The following is a 26,810-nucleotide window of genomic DNA, read 5'->3' on the forward strand; positions in this document are numbered from 1 at the left end:
AACCCACCTTCACAGCATTCCATTCATGTTCTGTCTGAGGAAAATGTACAAACTCAGAAACATGTTTCCGCATTGCCAGAAGGACCTGTGACAAACAGCGAGAAAAAGTGTGAAAAGCCAGCAATTATCGCCAGGGTCGGTTGGAATGTTCCCGACGCCAAAAAATGGAGTGTGGCTAGTAGTTTTGCCAAGCCTGGAACTGCTCCTTCTCCAGCAGATCATACAGCTGGTATATGGCAGCAGAGGAGAGGCGATAACATTTTATCACCTCATCCTCACGAATCCCATCCAACAACCATCTTTGTCTATATAGACGTGGCCTTGGGATTATCGCAACACCCGAGGAAGATGGAGTACTTTCAGGTACACCTGCAGAAATACCCACATTCACAGCTGATTCATCAGGAGTGGCTGCAAAACTCATCTGCGCCCTAAACTGCAGCCTACTCGCTTGAACACATGCTGCAAACATGAACTCCCACACCTGAGCCGGAAAGCGCTCCATTTTAAAAAACGGAAATTTCTATATGATAATAATCAATCAAATTATAAGGATACTATTATGTGTCAAATGTCTTCTTCCTTTCTCTTCAGATTCAGGTGCGTAGTTCCTTGACAGGTAATAATATTCTCTCTCCTGCTCCTCCACCTGCTGCTGCGATGCTGATGCTGGAAAGAGTGATTACAAAATACAACCTGGTCTATTTCTAACTTTGGAATGAACCAACTGTAATGGACTGAACCATTATTGTAACAAGCCAGTAGATCATTTTAAAAATATATAATCAACACCATTTAAAACAAATAATGCTTGGGAAAGCATATTTGCTGTAACACACTTATTTTACCTGAAAAATATGTAATTTTAAACCATTTCAATTAAAACTCTCACCCCCAAGAGGTGCGGACAGTTTTTTGCGAATTCACGGCACAATTCCCTTTTATTTTGGCGAATGATATACGCATATTTGTAATTGAATAGCAACGTTCGACTTTCACAATTCAAAAGTGGATAGATTAGTATTTTAGGCGAATTGTAGATAAAATTACATTCGACAGTCATTCGCACCTAATTGAATACCCCTCTTTGTCTGTCTGTTAATGCCAATCTTGTCTTTTTACTGTTTATTTTTGTCCCCAATTGTAAATGGATGTGAAGTGTGCTGCCACTATATATATTAATAAATTATAAAATACTGTTGCCAAGGAGAGAGACCCTACATGTGTTGTAGGGTCTTTATTTTACTATGTTGTTGACAACCAATAGACCAGAAATGTATGAGCCAATGAAGAAAATGATTAGACAAATGATATTAGCAAAAAGGATTTAAGAATAATGTCCTTATACTGTGGTACTCATTAAGAAAAAGACATTCAGAAGAACCGATTCTATGTTTGAGATATAGATTTGCATGGACCCAGGGTCGGACTGGCCAACAAGGGCACAGGGGAAATCCCCGGGGGGGGCAAAGTTTGAGGGCCCCACCACCTCTTCTAATGTCAGGTTCCAGACCATGCACTTGAATTATACCTTATTACTCTATTAGAGGGTCAGTTACCAGGTAGAACAGGAACATGGAAGAACATGGGTGTCATGGTGTACTGGCTGGCCAAGCCTCTTTGGCGGTTGGCAACACCCTCTGCGGTGACTAGCCACACCACTTAAGCATGGGCCTCTACCACTGCATTTCCCCTGGTAGTCCTTTCATGCCCCAGTCTGACACTGCATGGACCTCTGTTTTTGATTTTAGTTTTGGCAAAACCATCAAGTGTTTTTGTTCGGATTTGGTTTTGGTTTTGGATAGCTTTTAAATTGTTAAAAAAAAACTTGTCATTTGGATCTGTTTACTTGTAATCCAAAACTGAGATTCTGCTTTAAAAATCCAAGTTCTGAGTTTATAGCAGACCCAAGTCAGGAACCCAAAAGTGGTCCGAGCTGGTGCTCAATTCGAATGAGAACCCCTAAGTTCGGGTGTGTTCGTTTTACAGGAAAAGCTCACTCATGGAGGGCCTATTATCAAATAATATTTGCGGATGTTTTTGGGGGATACCTGCAAATATTAAGTATCACCATGGGGGTACCGCAGCAGATATTTCCATATCTAGCACGGCCCCTCCATTCTCCATAGGCCGCTGAAATGTTTTTGGCTTCTGTGGATGATAAAGCAACCAACAAATTTGCTTTTTACTGGTCCATAAGGTTGGACTGTTCCCAAGTGTGTACACGTAGCCACTTGTTGGCATGTAACCTCCTGCCCAATCTGCATCTACTACATATCCTTATATCAGGTACAAGTCCTGGGTGTGTTTACGGTATTTCATCACTCTCTTAATTGCATTCCAACCTATTGACGATGTTTACTAGCACGTCTAGAAAGATGAGACATGGCTACTGAAATATCAGGCCCTGTAGTAAATGCTACATATAAAAGTGCCCCCACTGCTTGTGTGTACTGTTCATTATTTTGTAAGAGATTATCTTCCTCTGATTTCAGATATGATGCATCCATTGGTGTTGTTATACCTTTTGGTCCTGATATTCCAAACTGAGGGATCTTGGAGAGAGATAAAGTGGATGAAGATAAAGTATCAACCAACCAGCTCCTAACTGTAATTTTTCAAAAACAGGGAGAGATGTACTAAGCTCTGAAAAGTGATAAAGTGCAGAGTGATAAACCAGCAGCCACTCAGCTCCCAACTGCCATGTTGCAGGCTGTGTTTGAAAAATGACAGTTGGGAGCTGAGTGGCTGCTGGTTTATCACTCTCCAGTTTATCACTTTTCAGAGCTTAGTACATCTGGCCCACAGTCTGTAAAGTGACAGTTAGGAGCTGATTGGTTGGTTCTTTATCGCCATCCACTTTTGCTCTCCTCAAGGCTTAGTACATAGAACCCCGAATGTGAATTGTACCAATTTTAGCAGACTGAATGAGTGGAAAACGTCTTTCTTCTTCTCACTGTATATGGATTCCTAGGTAGGAAAACCTGTCACCGCTCCCAGGTTTTTACTGTCCAGGTGTCTAGAACTTCATTTAGTTTTGTGATCTCTTCTTCTTCATGGGCAATAATTAAATGATCCACATATAAGAGCAGGTACATCCATTTCCCTGCTTCAAACTTTGGGCCTGATTCACCACCGATCGCAACTGCGAATACAATAGCGATTATGTGCGCAGTCTTACTGCGATAGTATGCTAATACATTGTGATCGCTATGCCGTTGCAGCACAACATAAGAACACCCACTTTACCTTACACACATCCCTGATGTTTAGCTAGACTGCGAAACCAACGGCCTTCAAACGCCCTGACACCTCTGCGTTTGACACCCACCCCCTTGTCACCACCCACAAACAGCATTTCCTGTCAATCACTCGGCGATGGGTCTGCGTAGTCTCTGCGATCGCAGTCGGCATCGCAGTGGCCGATTCGGTAATGTATCAGGCCCTTTGAGTATAGGCATGGATCAGCTTTACTTCCTGCGAACTCTTGTTCTAATAACACTTTGTTAATTTTACAATGCTATGCTCTTGCTGATTGCTTAGGGACCATGGAGCCATTGTTTAGAATTTGCAAACAAGTTGTTCTTGGCCCTCTTTGTCCTCCTAACCTTTCGGCCGTGTCCTGTACAATTATTCTTCTATATTACCAATAAGAAAAGCAGTTTGGATGTCATAATGTCTCATCTTCATATTTCCTAAGGCAGCCATGACAATCAAGGTTCTGCAATTGGTGTAAAAGTGGCATCATAATAATCCTCATATTTTTGAGAATAGCCCTTATTATACTTTTAGAGCTATTACACACATAATGGTTTTGTCCGGACGGAAAAAAAAACTTAATTTTTTTTTTTTTTTCGTAGAGTGTTTGTAGTCAAACACAGAAATACATGCATGCTTTCAGACGACTCAAATACGGCACGGTCGCCGTGTTACAGCCGTGAATAACCACTGACAAGGGCGGCTGCCGTCCACAGTCTTCAGTTTTAAAGATTGAAAAGAGATTGAAAACACGCGGCATTAACATTACACACGGCACAAAACCGTTGCTTGTGAATGTGTCTGATCCACGGAAAAAAAGAAAACCAGACAGTTTTTTTCTGGACGGACAAAACCATTGTGTGTTTAATAACCCTCAAAGTCACATTTGGCCTTAAAAACTCATTTACATACAATTGCACGTCTTCCTGGAGGTAACCCTGTAAGATCCATGTCTGGAGCTAAGATTAGAAGATAATGGCTATGGTGGTTGTCAGGGGCGTATCTACCCGTTGGGCAGGATGGCACTCGCCAGAGGTGCCGACCAAAGGGGGGGGCGCCATCTGGCAGTGCCACCAGCAGCTAATGGGTGGACTAGTCTCCCGGCCCACAAGTGTAGGGATGACCGCAGTGAGAGCGGTCTGCCCTACACAGTTTACAAACACACAGCCGCCATAACACTGTATGCTCTCTCCTGTGCCCAGATGGTTGTCTAGAGCCAGTCTAGCAGGCTTAGCACATAGGTTTTTAGACTAACCACATAGGCGTGCACAGTAGTCGGCACAGGGGGTGCCGCAACAGGACCTCCCCCCACCGCCGGGTCATGGACTAGCCCATCCTCCCCTCCCTCAGGGATATAGACTGCTCACCTGAGCATCAAGGTGGGTAGTCTATGCCCTGAAGGAAGGGGGGGACGGAGTAGTCCAAACCCAGTTGAGGGGTGGGCACCGTTGCAGCACCCACTGTCTTGGCTTCTGCGCACACGCCTATGACTACCCTAATCTATCCAATACTTATTTAGTTTGTACCTAAGTTCATTAGAAAGCCCCTAACCCAGGAACTAGGGATGGGCGCCAACCCCCGTGTTTTGTTTTTGCTTTTGGGTCTGTATCTCCTTCGTGTTTTAGATCTGGATTTGGTTTTGCCATAACCGCCCCTTGTGTGTTTTGGTTTAGGATCTGTATTTTTTTTTTTCATTTATAAAAACTGCTAAAATCACATACTATATTTTGGGCTTTTTTTTTGTTCCTCGTTTCCAGTCAATATTGACCACCTCACAGCTCACAATATTGTTTTCATCCTGTTTAGGCCCAAATTTTGCACCAAGCTAGCTGGCTGACTAATGACGTTGTTCACAGACATATCGTCTGTACACACTGACCGACGGGCAGCAGATACATCGGTTGATCAATTGATTGGCCAATATATCGGTCAGTGTGTACCCAGCTTAAGATTTTACTACATCCATACAGGCCTCTTGTGAATCACTCATGGTTCTTATTTTTTGGAAACCTGCTCTCAGAAGTTTTTGAATATTATCAGTATTATGTATTGTTTGGTACCTTAGCAATTATTCTGCCATTGTTATATTAATATGAATTTGATATTTTTTTATTATTAAGGCAATAAGCAATTACATCCTTTGTTTGTCTTTGTAGATTTGGACATTTGAAAAGGAATATTTCAAAAGTTGACTTGAACAATCTTTATAAATGTTATTATAATATGCCTTACTGCACGCTCCAGATAATATTACATAAGAAATATATTTACTGATATATTTAAAGCAATGGAAAAGTTGCAGATATATAAAATGCACCGATCTACATATTATGAAAGGATTACAGTTCTGCAGACATTTAACAAACTGCAGATTTTTTTTTAAACTTTCGTGTTATATGCAAACTTCAATTGCTGACTTATGAAATGTTATGTGTTATGTGTATCACTGTCATAGCACTGTGCATAGGAGATGTAGCTCTTATCCCAAAGCTTGCACTGCAATTGGGGCAGAATAGCAACTCTCCCTTTAGTCTCGTACCGCAGGGCTCTCCATCCGATGACGGTCCCACTGACACCCCTATCAAACACAGCCTTCCGCATGTTTTCTTCGGACAGAACAAAGTCCCACATATTGACGTTACCTATTTCCCCTACAAATGATTGCGTGTCCTGAAATCCTCCACCAAATGCGTCTTGGTCCTGCCCCAATATTATACTTGTTTCTGGCTTGAAGATAAATCCTTTGTTGGACAACCTTCTAGGATACAATTTGCTGTTGACCCAAAGCTGAATCTCCCCAGTACCGGAGTCCCAGCTCACACAGATGTGCGTCCAGTCTAGAGCTTGTTCATCTATAGTAAATTTGATTTCTTCCTGGTTTACGTAAACATATAATAGGTTTGGTGGAGTTGGGAAAATGAGAAAGGCGTTGTCAGCATCACGCGTAGCCAGTGATAAAAGAGCGTAGTTTCGCGCTAGAGATGTGTAATATTGTAGGCAAACGGTGAGTTTGTTTAATGTATTTTTCAGCTCTGGCTTCAGGATGACATATGAGCTGGTACTTTCTTCGGGATGAAGGAAAACTTTTCCGGTGAGATCTAGGAAAAAGTGGCATATAAAAAAAACCATTAGTTAGTAGATAATAAAGGCTACGGATGCACTTGTGTTAAAACTCTGCTTTTATGATGCACATTGCGGGTTGCCATGACAACACCCGCGCACTGCATCACTGGGAATGCTGGCCTCTGCACCGATAAGAGACTTCTTTTAGCCTCTGATGACTTTGGAGGCCAGCGTTCACAGTTGTAGTGGCATACAGGGGCGCCGAGAGGGGGGAGGAGCGGGTACTGTTTACCCGGGCCCGGGCTTCCTGAGGGGACCGGTGGGGGCCCGGGTCTGGTTTCACCCCCCTCCCTTCTCTCTCTCACACAGCAGCCCAGCACACAACATGTTCTGAGCTGCAGTTGGAGACTGCTCGTGACTGCTGAGCAGTAGCCACAGCAGTCTCCTATGCCTGTGGGGGGGGAGCGATCATACTGATCGTGCCCCCCCTGGCTTTGCACCGGGCTGAGGGGCTCACAGCACCCCCCTCCCCGGCGGGCAGTGCCGCAAAAAAGTGTTTGTTTTTATTTTTTTGTTCAAGGGGCGTGGCCACACCTCCCGCGATTAGGCCACGCCCCCCTCTGTACCTGGGCCCGGCAGAGCTCTCTACGGCCCTGGTGGCGTAGCAACAGCCCCCAAAGCCACCGCAGGGTCTGCGGGGGCCATTGTTACGAGCCGCAGCACAACAAAGAAAGAGCCGCATGTGGCTGGAGAGCCGCGGGTTGGCCACCCCTGCCGTTTGCATTGACAATGGCTCCAACGTCTCAGTACCCGCCGCTGTTCTGGCCAATCATAGGGTTAATCAGAAGTCCAATAATCGACTGATCTGTGACCGACCTGCGTCTTTTAATGCAGTCACTTGGATTTGCAAAGCCGTTGGTGGGTCATTGGTGAGACCCCCTTTTCAGGTCTCACTTTATGCCCACACCCTATTTCTGCAAAACCATGCCAAGCCATGCAGTAGCTATACATACCTCCTAACATATGGATGTTTAAAGCCGGACCCCCTTGCAGTGCAACAAGACTTCTCCATGTGCAAAGTTAATTTATTTTTTTTGCTTTCATAGAAACTCTCAGTCAACCCCATTATGTGTATAGTGGTTCATTTAAATGTCGACATGCAAGAAGTTCGACCGGTACAAATGGTCGACATGATCAAAGGGGCGACACAAAAATGGTCAGCACATGGTTTTTGTTTTTCTAGCTCTAAACTTCACCCTAACCCTCCCTACTGGTGCCTGACCCATACTTCCCTTCTAGTGCCTAACCTAACCCTCCCTACTGGTGCCTGACCCTAAGCATCCCTTCTAGTGCCTAACCTAACCCTCCCTACTGGTGCCTGACCCTAAGCATCCCTTCTAGTGCCTAACCTAACCCTCCGATCAGTGCCTAACCCTAAATATTTTTTTAAATGTGTCGACCATTTTTGTGTCAACCTTTTAATCATGTTGACCATTTGTACCTATCAATCTTCTTACATGTCGACATTTAGTGTGTCGACCTTTTGTCCCTGTCGACCTATTGACTGTCTAACATCTGCTGTCGACCTTTTTACTGTCCATCTATAGTCCAGAACCCATGCAGAATGATCCATCTGCACTAATTATTCCACCGTGTGCACTACAAGGTGTCTGCGCACTTTCTGCTTTGATAAGTGGCGCTGTGCAAATGCCGTATGAAGCCATTGTGATCCCAGATGGGAGGAGCTTACTATATATGATATGAACATTTACATACTGTACTATACATTACCCCTTACCTTCTTGTGCCAGAGATACGGAGAGAAATACACAGCATAGGGCAAAACCGCCCATCTCTTTCACAGACATGATGGCCTTTGTTAATAAACCTTAGGATCAGCCGCTGTAAGTACACAATACATGGGCAATCAGTCTAGTACGCAATACGTTCTCAATGCTGCATCACAATATATAACTTACTTTTACGTTATTATATATTGTTAATATAACATACATAAAATCATACAGAAATGTATTTAGAGTATCTCACTATTAGAACAGATACGTGCATCATTATCATTATCACAAAGTCTGGGCGGGATACATCAATGTCAGAAATGTGGTCAAACTCCCGAAAATGCAGTTTTCGGGGATTTGACTGCAACCGCATTTCTTATATGCACCAAGCCCCAGAATACGATATATTCCGGGGCTTGGATGTGGTGGGCAACGCCATCTTTAGATGGCATTGCCCAATAGAAGCCTATTGGCTTCTCTTTGTGACGCCCAACTGGGAAGGATCCAACCGGATCCCTCCCAGCACCCCCCGAGGTGCGCGTCCTTTTGCGCATGTGCAGAAGGATGACAGAGGGACTTCTGGGTCATAGATCCGGAAGTCAATCATTTGCAAAGAACAGCCCTTACCGAGAGATCTAGCCTTTGCATTTTTCTTCATGCATCCCGCCCTTTCTGTGTTTAGACCAGTGGTTTCCAAACTGGGTGCCGTGGTACCCTGGCGAGCCTTGGGGTACTTGCAAGGGAGTCTCAGGTTGGTGGTCCAGAATCAAATCAAAATATTTATGGTAAATGTGATAGGAAAAACCTGTGTTGGTGGCGCCAATCATAAGATATGTGGACAACTAGAGCACAGCCCTGTCCACCACCACATAACTAAGCCTAAAGGTGCGTACACACTGTACGATATTTATGAATGATATGAACGATAACGATATCGTTTATGTAGTAAACGACCAAGGAACGACCAACGATGCTCGTTCCCGCATGGACGATAACGATATCTATGGTCATCCGTACATGCAGGCCAACTTGGACGATTTCATCATGATTTGCATGTTCAGAGATGTGGCAGGATGACTTCACTGAATGATATCTATATCTCTCAGTGTGTACACCCAATATCGTTTGTCCTGCACTTCAGAAAAGTTCAAGGGAAATCGTTCAGCGATATGGTTGGTTGTGCAGATCGTACCATGTGTACCCAGCTTTAGAATAATACACACAATTGACTTAATTGAATCATTTTTTCTAAATTTCTCAATAAGAAACTTCTGGCCTAGGGGTGCCATGGAAAAAATGCTGATACTCACTGGCGCCATGATTCAAAAAAGTTTGGGAACCACTGGTTTAGACCATTTCTATACCTTAACAGAACTTGGGGATTGCTATGTATCATTCTGTGGGCTACTGCTCTCTGTTATCCACACATTTGGAACTGATATAACCAATTATCTGCAACAATCGATAGACAGAAAGCTTTCTGCACACAGGACAAAAACCATTCCTCTACATATTAATGATTGTTATGTAGTAGCTTTTCTATATAAAGTGATTTAATAAAGCAAACAGGTAAAACTCCAAAAGTATACAAAGAGATTGTAGTATTCCGATTGCTGGTTTTCATGAAAGATTTACAGAATAAAAGCTCCTTATATAAGACATTTATGGACTACAAGCCGAGATAAGAGTCTTTAATAATGACACATCAGTATTGTAATATATTTGTTTGGAGTGTATTTTTAGTTTATGTCAGTGATGTTAGCTCAGTATATACAAGGATCCACTGCTTATTGGTAATATTTCCTTATATTGTATACCATGGCAGTGGTTATCCAATCTCTTGTGTAATATTTTTTGATCACTCACTCTATTCAAATACATGTACAAAAAAACAAAGAAAGCAAGTACAGTACAGTGTTACATGTAGTGCACTACTAAGATCATAGGTCACACTTGTAATTCTTACAAATAATGTAACTAGAAGACTACTAGGTTATTAAATAAAAAAGGCCTAACAGAAGTGTATTGCCTGATGCAATTGCTACACTTGCCGTAAATACTGTATATACTTGTCAGAAAAGAAAAACTCTCTTGAAAGGGTAACTATTATACTTCTCTTTACAACTTATGCGCTATACCTGCGACTAGGCAGCCTAATTATTGCTGAACATGATTGCTGGAAATCACAGTTTTGGTCATCATTTTGAGATAACAAATAAGATGTAGAGTGTTATACTGAAAGGACCAAATAAACGATCAGACACCGAACGGTTAAGCGGGAATCTGTGTACACACACATACTAGACCAGCGGCAAAAGGAACAATTTTAATGCAAATTCTATCATTTCTCTTGCACATCTATTATACTAATCTATCCTATATTTTGACATATTTTGCCTTAAATCTACGAGACCCTGAACATATGATTTCAAAGAAATAAGATTTATGTAATTTTAACCTACATTATTTGTAATAATTACAAGTATGGTGGTATGATCTTAATAGTGCACCACATTTAACACTCTACTTGCAACAGGGGCAGGGTATGGGAGCCCTAACCCTCTCCCTAAACCCCCTCCCCCGCAGCTTAACCCTTACCCTCCCACCAGGCAGCCAACCCTAACATCTCCTGCAGCCTAACCCTAATCCTCCCCTAGAGTCTAACCCTAAACCTAACCCTCCCCCTAACCCTAATACTTAGCGTTGGGATTCCAGCACCGAGCCAACCGCTGGGATGGTAACTACATACCACCACCAGCACATTTAGAGGCGTAGAGCAGGGTATGCATACGAACAACACAGAACATACAGGAATGGGGGAATATAGGGACTGATTCAGAGCCGGACGCTATTTGCGCTCGCTCGTCCAGAAAAAGGGGTGGCTATTTAAATTAACCGTTCGCTCTATGCGGTCTGTTCACGCCTCTATGTCTGAACGAGCGAACAAAACATGCGAACGTAATTTTGAAAAAAACGCCCCCTGGACGCTCGCATCATACGTCATGTCCGCTATATATTAGATTAATCGAGTGCATCGGACGGCGTATGAAATGCTCGCTATTCTTGTGGTTGGTTTTTCCTACCGCAATCATGAGAGCAGTTCTGACTATAAAACAACCAAGTGACGTGGTCGATGACGCTGCTTTAGTAATTATGCACACCCTTAAAACACCCGTTTTGACCTTTAGGCACGCCTGCGTTCTGATCTCCACTCCCCGTTTTCAAGCACCTTCCACTGTTACCACCCACAAACGCCTAATTCTGTCACTCAAAATAGCAGGCATTCGCTATTTAGCGAGCACACGATTTTCGGCCCCACTGACTGGTTCGCGCATGCGTATTAAAATCCGTACGCATGCGCAGTTGTGCGAACATCGGTCGGAACGAACGAGCGGCTGCTTACGAGCGGCTCTGAATCAGGCCCATACATTTTAGTTATATTGACTTAGGTCTTACTAAGCTTTAAACATTTGCAAAGAAAAATACATACAGTACTGTACGAATATAGGTACAAAGTGGTCTCCAGTACGGGTAATGCGTCCTGTACTAGGACCATCTCTACATATTAGATTTCTAAATACGTCACTTGTACACATCCAGGTGTTCTCCTTACTGTCTCTGTCACTACCATTCTGTGTATCATTGTGTAGGACTAGGGTCTATTTACTAAGCCTTGGATGGAGATAAAGTACCAGCCTATCGGCTCCCAACTGCCATGTCACAGGCTGTGTATGAAAAATGACAGTCAGGAGCTGGTTGGCTTGTACTTTATCTCCATCCAGGGCTTAGTAAATAGACCCCTTATTAGTGAGCGAAGTGAGTGCAGATTATGTTCTATAGGAATTATTTCATTAAGGGGAGAATCGTTACCTCTGATATATTGTCTTCAGCCGTCTTTTCTGTCCCCTCCTGTACACACTCCCTTGTATCTGTTCATGTATAGTCTTACATAATGCGTATATAGACACAGTGACAGCCCATTTCCTGAACGCCAGAAGAGATGTTGGCCAGTGCACATTCCTGCCCTATCACTGCAGATTACAATGCAATTTTGATACTTGAGATGGAACCGAACGTGACAGCCTACTGTGAGACATTCTTCACAGATCTTCCTGTTTGGCAGGAGGGGACTTTTTTGGAATTCAAATAAGCAATCTCTTTGTTTTCCTTCATCCTGTCCCATGCTTCTGGTTTATAGGTGCAAATTATATAGAGAAACACAAACTGGCTGTAAAAAGCATCTGGTTCTGAAATTAAAAGAATAATATCCCCTGGACCCGGGAGAGGGTTAGAAGCAGATACAATATACCCTTAACCTTGGCAGCCTGGCTGAGAACCCAGCTTGCCCCTGATATTCAAGACCATGCCCCATTCAGCAAATGGTACAGCGGGTAAGGAGGGCCATGGTATTCCCCACAGGGTATGCCCACATCTCCAAACATTTGGCCATGCCCCCTATTCCAGTGATTCCCAAACTGGGTGCCGTGGCACCCTGGGGTGCATCAGGACACTTGCAGGGATGCCTCAGGTTGGTGGTTTAGTATCATATAAAATTATATTTAGTCAGTGTGATAGACAAAACCAGTGCTAATAGCTGCAAATCAAACAATATGTGGACAATAAGAAACGCAGCCCTGTCATCCACCATATAACTGAACCTCCTTAATTAATTAATTAATCCTTAATACCAAAATAGCATATGTTTAACTAGGTAAACACTCTAATACCTCTTTTCCACCAAAAACCCGGGTCCGACCCGGGTTTTCAGACATAGGACCTGATTCAGACCCGCTCGCGAGCTCGCATCGCTCGCAAGCGGGCTGATTTTCCCCCACTGCGCATGTGCCGCCTCCGGCCTGCACATGCGTGAGACCTGCGAGCGACGGCAGCTCCGTCGCTCCGGGGGCTCACTACAAGATGGGGCGGCTGTCGATGTTGATTGACAGTTCGCCCCGTTTTGTAGGCGGGGAGGGGGGGTGGCTGCACAAACGCAGGCGTTCCCTTAGGAACGCCTGCCGTTTGTGGGCGGCCCTACTGACATCACTCGTGATGTCAGTAGTGGACTTCCTGCTCTATTAGAGCAGGAAGTCCACTCGGGCTTGCGGGAGCCGAGACCCTCCCGCAGGGTCTTGACGCAAGCCCGATGGTCGCGATAATCGTGACCATCGCCAGGCCGCTTGCACTAGCTGTGGATGGTCAGCCACAGCTTTGCGAGCGGCCTGGAGGCCGAAACTAAAAAAAAACAAAAACGTCCTGATTCAGAGCAAGCGCTCGCAAACAGCGAGCACCTCTGAATCAGGCCCATTGTTCCAACCCAGGTCAGACCCAGGTCAGACATCGTTTACACAGCACCAACCATCTGGGTTATTCTCAGGTCAGCCCCGTTCACACTGAACCTGGGTCAGCCCTGCTAAACTTGTGAGGTCATAAAAAGTGGGATGTGACTGCTCCACAACCACCAATCAGCTCATTTTAGGCATGACCCAGGTCGGATAACCCGGGTTGCGCCTTTTACACTGCACCATTACCCAGTACCATCCTGGGTCCGACCCTGGTAGCTACCTGGGTTGGATTGCCGGGTCACTTGACCCGGGTTATTTTTCAGGGACTCTTTTACACTGAGCTGCGACCCGGGTAGACCCAACAATAACCCAGGTTTTTGCTCTGGTGTAAAAGGGGTATAAGAAACATTATGAATGGTTACTGTGTTCACTTATCTCATTGATACAATGATTCATGCAGGGCCGTAGCTAGGGTAGTGCGGCCGGTGCCATCGCACAGGGCACCACAGGTCAGGGGGCGCTGTTTGGGCCTGTCAAATTTCTGTTTATTATTCTTGTTTGTAGCTTCCTCTTATTTCATCCCCAGCATCTCTTGGCCTCTCCTATCTCTTCCCTGGCCCTTCCCCATGAAGCCATGGCCCTTTTTTGGGTGCATTATGTCCCTTTGAAAAATGAGGGGGGCGCCAATGCTCTTTCTGGCACAGGGCACCAAAAAGTCTAGTTACGGCTCTGGACTCATGCATATGCTATTTTGGGATGTTAGAGGCTGGATTGCATTATTAAGATGATTTAAAGCCATTACTATTTTTATATTAGTAGGGACAGCTGTTGGTTTTCTCCTTTTATTTTTTATAGATGTGATAAGTATTTTTCTCTGCATGCAGATTATGCCTTATATGGTACTTTTATGATTAACATATTGATTGTAATATTAGAACAATTCTTGTGATATTATAATAAATACATTGTTATTTTTCAACATTTGTGTGTCTCACTGGTCCATTACAGGCAATTGGCGCTTTCATTGTTTATTGTCATTCATCATTACTGTAATGCAGGAGATATCACTTGTATCTCCCAATTATAATTCACTCCCGATAATTTCCACAGTCCCCATACTAAAGTATGAGGAGGTAGAAATTATGAAATTCATCAAGTTCCAGAAAAGCATTTTTTTCAGAACTTATGAGTAATACTGTACGCCATCCTGAGATGGCGTGCATTATCCGATACCCATCAGAAGATGCCTTTTACACTGCAACTCGGGAATGGGGGTGGAGACACAGGAGCAGTGAAGCTGGCAGCTGAAGATCGGGGGGACACCAGTGAAGACAAGCGAGGGGCAGGGGGAGACAGAGGAGCCAGCAGTGGGGTAGAAGGGATGGGGGACGGGGCTTGGGAGCAGAGGAGCCGGCAGCGGGGAAGGTGGCATCGTCACAGAGTAGCCAGCGGGCGGGACTGACAGACAGGACCTAGCAGCATGGATGGAAGGATGCAGGACTTGTGCACCACAGAAGAATAGCTGGAGACAGCAGATGCAGCAGCAGGAGGTGAGGGGGCCTGGGATACCGGAGCAGAGGAGCCAGCAGCTAGGACAAAGAGCAGTGGAGCCGGCAACCGAAGGTCGGGGGGCAGCGTTGAAGAAGGGGGCAGGGCGGAGACAGAGGAGCCAGCAGCGGGGGGCACAGAAGCAGAGCAGCCGGCAGCGGTGAAGGAGGGGGTAGGTGGTAGCTGGGATCTGGCACCAGCGGAAAGTAGCCAGCGGGAAGAGGGGGGATTGACAGACCGGACCAGGCAGCACGGAAGAGAGGACGCGGGCACCACAGAAGAATACCTGGAGAGAGGGGACGCTGGACAACGGATGCAGCAGGAGGTAGGTAAGGGGGCCTTGGACCCTGGAGCAGAGGAGGCGGTAGCAGGGGGGAGACACAGGAGCAGGGGAGCCGGCAGCCTAATGGGGACGACGACACACTAGTTAAGATGAGCCATGGGCAGGGTGGAGACAGAGGAGCCAGCAGCGGGGTATGGGGGGTGGGGATTGTGGGGCACAGGAGCATCGGAGCTGGCAGTGGGGAAGGAGGGGGAGACACCAGAGCAGAGGAACCGGCTGCAGGGAGGGGGTAATTGGATGTGTGACACCGGAGGAGGATTGAGAGACAGGAGCCAGCTGCAGGAGTGGGCAGATTGGACAGAGGTTGCTGGCAGGGAGCGGGCACACTGGGGAGAGAATGTGCGGGTGGAGAGCAATGGACATTGGGGAGAGAGTGCTGGCAGGGAGTGCAGAGAGCAGGGACAATCGCCCAGCTGAGTGGGAAAAGTATCACATTTTCAAAAAACTTTCTACGCAGAAATAGCAGTTATTCGGAAGTGATACTTTAGTAATCAAGGAATGATGAGTAGGTCTTGATTACTAATTTCACAATTAACTCATAGCGAGTTCAAAACTAAAGTATCACCACTTACATTTTTATCATGATGAATATGGCCCTAAATCACACATTTACTAACAGATGATCAATCTAAATCTAGATCAGCTTTGTGCCCTACCTGCCACATTTATATAGCATCAGTACATGTTTGTGTGACCCCATCAGTAGCTCCACAGATAGGACATTCACTGAGGATAAAGCTGCTGGCCTGTAATAACACACTGTCACCTCCATCTGCTACAACTGTCATTGTTAGAAATAAGTGTCAATAATACTATTTCCCTTCTTTATGTATCAGGTGTTTCCCAAAACTCTAAGACTGTAAGCTCAATGGGGCAGGGCCAGCTTTACCTTTTGTTTCATGTCACTGTATGTGTGGTAACCTTGGCTTTACTTGGTAAGTAAAGAGTTTACCTTGTGTGTTGTGGTTCAATCTTCACTCGACTTACGGAGAGGTGAGAGTAATGGAAGCACATGAAGGGGTGACGAGGCAGCTTGTGGTTTTTATTTTGTGAACACAGGTTTATGAGAGAGTCGGCAGGGCACTTGCATAAATAACACACCTCACTCAATGAGGCAGCCTTTGTATTGCATCAGTGGGAAAAAACATCAATAATGAGATTACACATAAAAACAATGGCATTTGCACGGCACCATACGGATTGGTGTAATAATACTTCGGCAGTATGACCATACAATGTAAGGCAACTTTTACGTTACTATTCACAGTTGAATTCAGTATTGAGCATACATTCTTATCTCAAACGGTTGCACACTACAAGAAAACAATTCAGCAATGATGACAGTACTAAACTAACTAACAGTTTCAATGTCCAGATGACCTTAAACACAAAACACTGTATTCCTACCCATCTTCGCTGCTGCAGCTGGTGGAGCTCTTATAGATCAGTTTAAGTTGACCACGGTACTAGTCCCACTTAGTGTAGCATTTGTTAGTATTAAATCTGGGAGGGAGGAATCGCCAATGTGTATATGGAAGTCCTGTACACAGTATAGCAATTCAGTCACTGAATGTTAATTCCACTTTTCTCTCTATAAGCACATTCAATTCTCAGGCAATCAGGTTATTCAATATTCCTAAACAACTGTTACTGTAAAGTGTCCCGCAGTTCTAGCCCAGGTTGAAGGGCTATATTATCTCCTTTCAGTAGTGTATTCCAGCTTTCAATTATCAAAGAATCACTGTGCAGTGAAATAGGACAGTCTTGGTGTGATCCGGAAAACATGCAGGGTAAATATTGGTGAGCTTGGTCAGTGAAGCAGATAACTCCTATATACTGAAAGTGAAAGTAACACTGAGGTTCTGCTATTTGCAACAAGGTATGAGAAAGTCCACTAATACTGAGTGTCAGTGCAGCTCTGCCTGTGGTGCAATCAGTCTTCCACTCACCACTCCTGTAGCTACCTCTGGTGCAAGGCTATGTAACTTTTCCACTACTGGAGCTGTATGTCTATACTGCAGTTAATCGGTGGCCATCTTGTGGTTGGCAGCATGGCAACTCAAAGCAATTGTTGCTGTTGGCCTGCGGCCATCTTGTGGTTGGCAGAAAAAGTTATAAATCACAATAGGACAGCGACTTCTCTTATAAGTAGTATAACTGAAATGAGGGTGCTTTGAAGTTACCCTATGATGGCTGCTGCTGTGGTATGGGGCAGGGGGGATGATTACCCTGTACTGCGTGTTGCCACTGTGGCTGTGTACATCCACGAGCGGCTCTTGCTGCTGCGCTGGACGCCTTAATGGTGTGCTGCTCTTCGTTGCTGTGGCTCACCTGACCCGGTCTATCTTCCGCGGGTCGCCGGCGTCCACGCTCCCGGCTCGGCTGCTCCACATTCCACTAGAGCTTTGCAGCTTGGCGGTCTCTGCCCGCTGTCCTCGTGCTGCACGCCACACTTCTCCTCAGCTCCTGGCACGCCCTCTATATTTCACCCTCTTCTTCGCGGGCACCTGACCACACCCCCCGCTTGAGAGACAGGACAGGCTCATCCAATCAGCACCAGCTGTCCCCAGGGCCGGATTAAGGGGGGGCATTGGGGGCATGTACCCCCGGGCCCCCCTCTCGGAGAGGGCCCCCTGCCACCAGGCCCGGCGACGGGGGGACTAGGGGCACATCTGTGCTGGGCCCCGAAGTTCAGAGGGGCCCCGAGTGCTCAGGGCACCAAGCACCTTTCTGCCGCGTTTCCGCGGCAGAAAGCCAGGCTCCAAGTGGAGACTCTGCATCGCCTCCACCGCCGGCCCTGGCCCCCGTCTTTCTTACTTGAATGGGCTGTGGGCGCCACCGGCAGAGGTCAGATGCTTGCACTGCGCATACTCTCTATTGGCAATGTGATGCGCGGCGCCGCGTCAGCGTCATGAACTCAATCCCATCTCATGACGCTGCGCGACTGCCTGCGCCGGTCCTCCACTCTGGCCTCCTTTCTTATTCACCACTGAGGAGCGGGCACTGGGCTCAACAACGACAGCAGGGAGCCTGGTCTGTGCACTGTCTGTCCCAGTGTTCGGGTAAGTCAGTGACATACCTTATTCGTTTAGGCAGCTCAATTTTTGTTATATAGATTTATATATATATCTATCTATGTATATATATATCTATGTGTATATATATATATATATATATATATACACACACACACATAGATATATATATATATATATATAGATCTATATCATATACATATAAATCTATATATAAATCTCTCTCTCCATATATATATATATATATATATCTAAATATTATACATATATATCTATATATAGAGCTATAGAGAGAGATAGATAGGTGTGTGTGTGTGTGTGTATATATATATATATATATATATCTGGTATAGCTAGAAGTGATATGCTTGTACTTTAACACAATAATTGGAGATTGGTTTGTGTGTCCCTATGGCCAAGTCCCTATATTATTTTACTCCCTGGACAAGATAGTCTGCCTGGATTATACAGGTTTTTTTTTGAGTGCTTATCCCTGCTTCTTTATACCGAGATTGTGTATTTATCATGTTGCATAGCAACTCTCTTTTGAAGCGCCCATTGGCTAACACACACTGGTCACGTGCGCAGGGGTTTGCGTGCCGCGGGTGGAACGCATCGCTGTTCAGCACGCAGCAAACGCGCTGTGTTATACAATGCCTATGATGCCACAAAAGTGACATGGCTTCAGTTGGCTAAATGAGTTGGAGATGTAGGTTATCGGTAAGTCACTTTTTTTTAAATGTGAAGTTTGGCACTCTAGAAAAGAAACAGTATGCCGGAGTGCACTCCTACTTTAGTAGACGCAAATAGGTACAGTATCCTGTAGAAAGAAAGAAGCATCACTCCACATACTTTTAAATTAGTGTAAATATGTACCCTGAGGAAAAGATTCATAGAGGTCTTGAAATATCGGTAACTATTTAAACAAATTTGAACTATTTTAAAAGTCTGTGGAGTGCAGCTTTTTCCTTTCTACAGGATACCTATATGCTATATATAATATTAATATTTACCACCGAATTGTACCGTAATTCTCTCTCTAGTGATTGATGATGAATGATTTTAATTTTAGACTTTAGGGCCCCCCTGTCTTAAGTGCCCCGGGCCCCCCAAAGCCTTAATCCAGCTCTGGCTGTCCCCTTGCTTCACACGTGCTGGGGAGACATGTATTAACTCCTTCCTTGCCCAAAGTGGTATTAACCCCTCACAGTCCTAGGGGTGTCCGTTTCATGGGTGTCACATATGTCATTTGTTTATGTCATGATCCCATAAATGTACAGTGCTGTGTAGGACGTTAGCACATTATATATAAGAGATAATAATAATATCTTATTTATCGGATGAATGGACATATAAATGTAAGGACTCTTATGTAGTATAAGGGACTCTGTAACCTGATAGCAGAACCTTTGCAGCACACCCAGAAACTGACCCCTCCTGAGAACTGCTAGTACTACTGAGCTTCCCCAGGCACCTAAGTGCGGGCGTTACTGCGCTGCACATACACAACTTGAAAAGGTGCATGCACAGTACCATAAAGGGGCCCATAGGTAGAAGTAAAATAATCACGGATCCAATCACAGCCCATCCAGGAGACCTAAATGAATGCGTATGCCACCAATAAGGATTCTTAATATTCGCATTTTATAACAAATATGCCCAAAGACACAAACAAAGAAGAAAGGGGGGACTGAGTACATGAGTAACATGGAATCTATATGAAATATATATATGTTTGCAAGAAAGCGCCTCTCCAAACGTCAGGTCCTACCAGAGTGTTTTCAGCATACAGTAATATAAAGCAGCAGCGTCAGGGCAGTAATGGCCCTTTCTCATACTGGATCGAGCTTGAGAAAACATTGTAATTTGCCCTAACTATATATTTATATAAAAGATAGAGTTAGGGGGTGCACAATGGTGACTTATCTCTGGGGCTTGGTGTAGTCTCGCCGCATCGGTCACAGCGACAAACTTGCATCACAGAAAGCAGCGATATCGCCAATGTCTCCTGCCTTACTCTGTGGTACATATAAGGTAGACTTAATTCTGCCCTTACATATGCGGTAAAGCAGTTATCACATATTTTAAGTGCAGGATTCATTAAGAAATATGCCCTTTAGTATTAATGAGTATAAACGTTATATAATTAGTTATTAATTATGATAAGTATAACCTGCTGATGACACGACCGGAATAAGGGCCATATGACCCTGAGGCGCAAAATATTTAAGGGCCTATATTGAGAAGGGGAGGAGCTGCAGCCAGTACTGTGCAGGTGTGGCCAATGCCATGTGGGTGGGACCAGTGCTGAATGGGCGTGGCCAGAGCCATGTGGGCGTGTACACCTCCTACACTTTCAGCCCCAATGTCTCCCTACATACAATAAATAGAAACAAATTGGATAATGTTATTACCTATGAGTTATGTCTGACTACCTGGTCATCTAGGCAGCTGGTCATTATCATGCTGATATAACGTTGGGCCTATTTTTATGTAGAGGCCTTAGAGATACATTATAAGCTCCCAATCTCTACGTATATGGTAAACTGTATTAGTGCCCTTTTGTTGTTAGATCAGCAGCAGCATTGTTTGTTTCATCAATATTTTTCTTTTTGTTTGTTCTTTTATATCTAGATAATCAAAGCAGCTCATATCCCATCAGGAAGATAGAGAAGAGATAATGGGGATATGCAGTGCTTATAGTGGTCCTAGAGATGTGATGGAACTCACCGCCCCTCCCAGTCCTCGTCGCTTTTTTTATAAAGCTGTAAAAAGGAGGTGTGGTCTAAAAAGGGGCGTGGTCACACAGTAGCATCCTCAATTCAAATTACACGACATGGTAGCACAATCTTATTCACATTACACCACACATAGGGCCTGAGTCATTATGGATCGCAGCTGCAACAGCGCACGCAGTTGGCCGATGATTGCGTACTGCGCATGAGTATGCATCGCAATGCGCATTCATGATGGCTACACTGCGATCACGCAGAGCACGCTAAGCCATCGCAGAGTGATTGACAGCTAGTCAGCATTTGGGGGTGGTGGCGGGGTAGTAGTCGGAGAAAGGCGGGCGTGCCTGTCCTTTTGAACGCTGTTGCGTGGGTGTGCATAAATTAGCCACTGCGACGGCATACGCAGCTTGTCGCGCTGAGGTTAGCAATTTCTGAAGGTCAGATCTGCTGTGATTGTGTGTGAGGGGCCGATGTTACTAAATATTACTGATGTATATGCAGAACTGCAAGGTGTTACAAATGTGCAAAAGTGGTAATGGGCATCTCTGTGCTAGCTTTGGGCGTGCCGCCATTAGTAGGGCCCCCAGTGGTAATGCCCGATCCGCTGGATCAGGCGACATATCATCTAGTGTGTACTCGGCATTAGAGTGCCGCACTTCTGCTCCGTAGATTATTCTGACTGTGAGGACACTGGCTGTAGGCTCTTTAACTGTTGGGAGTGACAGACCATGGAATTTTATATATATATATATATATATATATATACACACATACATAAATGCCTGGCATTACACCGTCCTGTGGGTTTCTTTCCCCTCACGGCTTTTCCTCCTGTGCAAGGCAGCTCACACTCCGCACTCCACCTCATAATTCCTATGCCAGCTGTCGACTCAATCAAGGGAGGTGGGTAGGATGAAAGGACCGGGCATAAGATGACAGGGGACATAACTGCAGGCAGGACCCCTAGCAAAATCCAGGCGGCGGAGCTTCGGCCAGTATGGGGACAGAGCTACGGGCGGCATGGGGGCGGAACTTAGGAGTGCAAGGATAAAAATACTCAGATAGCCCAAGGGCGGAGCTTCAGCCGGTCTGGGGGCGGGGCTTCAGTTTCCCGATATGGGGAGGATAGAGGGGGTGAATGGTCGGGGCTTTGGATCCTTCCACTGCAGTGCAGACAGACAGCTTTGACAATTTTCCCCCAGACTTCATGATAACGATGATAATAGTCTCCACATGTGCCTGGTTGTGTGGTGGCTCAGCTGAATGGCTGCCGGGATTGCTGCTGAACATGACCAGGGAGCTACTGCTTTGAATCCCAGGACCAGTGTTATTTATAATACATTTAATTTCCCCCCAGACTCCATGATAACATTAGTAAAAGTCTCCTCATATACTTGGTCATGAGGTGGCTCAGCTGAATGGCTGCCAGGATTACTGCGGGTGATGATGGAGATCCTGCTTCGAATCTCGGGCAGTCTGGTTGAATTCCACATGACACAGAGCACCCTGGGCTAGTGGATGATGGTCGGTGTCCTCAGTCAGGTGTCCTAAGTTGGATGTTGCACCGTGTGTTTGTTATTTATTTAAGGTGCAACATCAACAGTAAAGGACAGCCTTCTGCAGGATCATCTACCACAATCTACTATCTCTCACAGGTGATCTCGATGCTGACTGGGGCATTTTGTCAGAGTCATCTATCTTCCATATAAGACAGTAATAATTAAGTCACCATGCCTGGAAATAAGCTGTATGGGGAAATGTGCTGGGCGCTCCTGGCGGTGACTGGGAGGTGGCCATTCAGATGCACCAAGCTGATCCATCTTGTGGCCATTTTAGGGGAGTGTTGCGGGCTTGTTGCTGAAGTGTGTGCGGACACAGGGCCAGATTTAGACATGGACGCAAATGCCGTAAAAAGACGCAGAATCGGTCGCAGATCAGACGAGTTCTGAGTAACCCTGTGGTCGTGCTCCTATTGGCGGTTCCAAATTAAATCATCTTCTCCATTAATTAGTGTTTATAGTAAATTTTCAATACATGTTACTTAGTTAGGAGTAACTAATTTACTAATTTATTACAATTCAATGCTATTCTAATTTCTGCCATAGTGTATTTATCTTTTAGTGTTGTCGCATGGACTTGGCTCACTTTAGCTCTGAACCCTCCAATTATAACAACAGTGTAGTAGATCTATAAATAGGCTGCTATGCTCATGAAAACTATATATAACTTATAGTGCATGGTTACCATGTTTACATTTTATCCTGCACATTTTGTGGTCTATAGGAAGATGTGACAAAATACATTGATACACAGCATTTCTGATTCATATTTTGTATAAAGGAACACTGTCTTTTTGGAGTTAACTTTTTTCTCTATAGCCTGCTGCAAAACTTCCTTTTAATCAATTAATTAATTGATTAAACAGGGGTAATTATTGTTGTTGGCTATTAATAAATAACATTGACTGGTTTGTACGTTACTAGTCTGGGAGGGAATCGATATGTAATGCCGGCAGCTGTTTAGCCGCCGGATCAAATACCGACAGCGGCAGCCCGATGGGTCAGAATCCGGTCAGCATCAGGCAAGTAGTCTAACCCTCCCCTCTCCCCCCCTCTCCTTAACGCTCCCTTAGGGGAGCCTAACCCTAACCTCCTCCTTAGTGCCTAACCCTAACCTCCCCCCGTTACTGCCTTGGAATAAGGAAGTAACCCACCATCTGATCTGTCTCAGCGCAGTGGAAAGACCGCTCATTTATTTGTCAGACCATCACAAAGAGTGGGGCAGTAAGACTCCCATATGGATCATTTTTTGGAGGGGCGGACTGGATGGGGGAGTCAGTGCTCGCTCTTGCTCAGGGTGGCAACATTTCTACCTATGATATTTTCTGTATTTCCTAATGCTATTCTCTATGTCATTCTTATTGGATACTAGTAAATTGGTCCGCCCTCCTCCACCTTCTGGTACGCCCCTTCCCACCTTCTGGTATGCCCCTCCCCACCTTCTCCCATCTTGTTATACTACAGTCTGTTCCCTGTCCTTTTCTTTGGGTTGTTTGTCCAGTCTCTGCAGCTGGAGCTATGATGACATCATCCTTATCAGCAGTCAATTTTATTATATACATGACTCACCACCTGCCGCCACCTATATACACTTAGATTGGCTATATTTTTCCCTCTGGATTTTACCAGCATACAAGCGCTTTGCCCTGGAGATTTATGCTCTATGATGGACCCAGTCTAGAAACATTATGTAATCCTATTAATAACATCTCAAACTCTGGAACCACTTTGCTTCATAAGCTTGTAATAGAATGGTTAAATGTTTTACAGCTGCTTAATCCATTGATTGTTGTATGCTTCTATTGTATACCAGCCGACAACCCCTGACCGAATACAAATAACATTTCCAAGACCAGTTTTTCAAATAATACTACCCCTTCCTCCCCCAAAAATGCCTTCTATGTAACAACCATGTAATGGAAAGACTCATGACTATAGTAAAAGGATTAAAGTAATGATTACAAGTCCTGTACACTTGTAGGCATTACAGTGCAACTTTTAAAAGCAAGAAGAAGATTCAGTCTGTAACCAGGAGGCACTGCCAGTTTCACAGGAAAAGGAAGACTTGGGGTCTTCACTATTCATGGACTTGCCCTATGTTAGGTCTGAGAATAGAAACTATGAATAAACGATGTATATTGAATGTGCCAGGACAAAACAACAATAATATATAAGTTAATATGTAACAGAGGATGTAGAAAGCAAACAATATGCTAGGAAATGTGTAAAACATAAAAGATCAACTGCCACAAGTTCAGTATACACAAGGAGTACAGTAGTGACGTGTGCTGAGGTAAATGGTGGGGAGGCACTGGCTAGTACTCAAGCCAGATTTACAAATACATATATGAACCCGAGTATTCATGAGGGCATTATTCAAAGGTGCAGCAATATATAGTGTTGGAAATTTGGTGTGTTTTGATCAATGATGTGCGGAAAAGGCAGACAGAGGAGGCAGTGCCTCACCTGCCATACACTTTTTACTCCAGATGGTTAGAATAATACAAAGAAGATATTTATAATATTTTCTTTTTTATTATTTTTATAGTAAAATCTGTGGAGTATACCTAAGTATGACAGGAAGGCTCTGCAGGGCCGTAGGGAGGGTGATGCGGCCGGTGCCTCCGCACAGGGCGAAATCCTGCAAGGTCACCGGCCGCTACCTGCCCGGCTCCGGATTTCTGCATGAAGGGACCTCCTGGAGTGCAAAGAGGCTCTCACAGAGCAACGCTAAAGGAATCCCCGTCCTACACGTGACGGGCGGGTGAAAAGGTAAGCACCCACGGGGAGGGGGAGCAAGAGGGGTGGCAGTGCAGCACAGAGCGCACTGCCATCTTGCTACAACGCTGGGGCTCTGCCTCACCTTACTGCACATCCCTGGAGGTATCCTAACATCCTAACTTACATTACCGGGAATGTGTACCTCTCAATTCCCCTAGACACAGTCCCCTTCGCTACAGTAAATACAGGCTGACTGCAGATACCACAATCATAGCTAACACTACAATAGCAATGTAATGCTGTATAAAATCCACCCTGGAATGGATCTGTAGGAGCTCAATGATTAGAGATGAGAGGGTTCAGTTTCTGCACTGCTCCAGGTACTATTGGCGCACTTGGAGCAGTGCAGACCCAACAGACTTTGAATGCTTTAATATTAATATACAGATAGATTTTATCTGCCGCAGGTTCATGTTTTAAATGGATAAATGTTAACTTGTATGATCAACTCTGTAGTTCTCTTAACAACTCATCCAGGCTTATTTAGACCATCCCTTTCCTGCTGCTCACCCGCGTTTCACTGATATCCAGAGTCAACCTCTCGGATCAGAGGCTTGTTTGAAATATGTTGAAATCTGGGCTGTTGGGCTTCTTCTGTCCAGGATCTCCTCCCCTAGACACAGCTGCCTCTTCTCTCTCTGGTGTCTATGTGCTCCAGCACTGGCTGGTGACCTCCAGTTGTCATCCAGCAGTGAGTAATACTAACCTCTAACCCCAACCCTCTATTAAAGTAAAATAATTGTGAAGTCCGCTCAGCTTACTTGGAGTTCCAAAGGCCAAAAGATTTATTTGCACAAAGAGATAAATAGAGTACCGCCCCTTACAATGCGCATGTACGGTTGGCGCCAACACAAGGCTTCAATTCTGAATGCCCTGACCTTCAATGGTCACTACAGTACAATTTATAGGTTCACATTCAAATAGTCCTCAGGGAATAAAATCATTGGGTACAGGCAGGGATCTGTGTGTACACGACGTTGGATAGGTCAGGACCTTCTCCTTTGTGTGTGCAGCCGGATCTTCATAAAGCCTGAGGGCCCCGCCGATGACTCTCCCATGCTGGATTTCCTTTGTATTACAGTATCATGGGTGAGGGGCAATATAAAGTTTCAGGGGCAGCACATTACATTGCTTAACTAGAAATAAGATGGATCTAGAACATTACATCAATAATATTACATTTATATTTACAGCAGAGATGCAGTATTTATCTATAAAACAATACATATCAAATGCTGATTAAATTAAGAGTAAACACCAATATACAGTTATACAAATTGAATAGAAAATAGGAAATTACAGTTATAATGAAAATAATATTTACAATAATTTACAGAAAGTGTTGTATTTTATTGTACTTCGTTCAGTTTCAATACTTTAGCTTGGACACATCCTGACCCTCCCCCTAGT

General features: G+C 44.7%; 1 protein-coding gene across 4 annotated transcripts; it reads right to left on the minus strand.

Moving 5' to 3' along the window:
* Positions 1–5,383: 5,383 nt before the first annotated feature.
* Positions 5,384–17,405, minus strand: LOC148481236 (C-reactive protein-like). 4 transcript variants are annotated; one of them, XM_088453779.1, is made up of 3 exons: positions 17,255–17,405; positions 8,120–8,223; positions 5,384–6,356 (listed from the first exon to the last, which is right to left on the minus strand). In XM_088453779.1, exons 2-3 carry the CDS (start codon positions 8,187–8,189, stop codon positions 5,686–5,688), a joined length of 741 nt encoding a protein of 246 aa, XP_088309905.1. In that variant the 5' UTR covers positions 8,190–8,223; positions 17,255–17,405; the 3' UTR covers positions 5,384–5,685. The 4 variants fall into 4 exon arrangements, with proteins under 4 accessions (XP_088309905.1, XP_088309904.1, XP_088309906.1 ...); XM_088453778.1 differs by having other exon boundaries at positions 17,240–17,405; XM_088453780.1 differs by lacking the exon at positions 17,255–17,405 and adding an exon at positions 16,243–16,315.
* Between the last annotated feature and the right edge of the window lie 9,405 nt (positions 17,406–26,810).

Source organism: Taudactylus pleione, unplaced genomic scaffold (genome assembly GCF_031769625.1).
Source record: "Taudactylus pleione unplaced genomic scaffold, aTauple2 ptg000587l, whole genome shotgun sequence".
Lineage (NCBI taxonomy): Eukaryota > Metazoa > Chordata > Amphibia > Anura > Myobatrachidae > Taudactylus > Taudactylus pleione.

Bases quoted from the DNA above. Each gene is read 5' to 3' on its own strand.
- LOC148481236 (XM_088453779.1), bottom strand. From the start codon at position 8,189: ATGTCTGTGAAAGAGATGGGCGGTTTTGCCCTATGCTGTGTATTTCTC. The intron at 6,357-8,119 runs GTAAGGGGTAAT...ACTTTTTCCTAG, and splicing joins CGTATCTCTGGCACAAGAAG to ATCTCACCGGAAAAGTTTTC.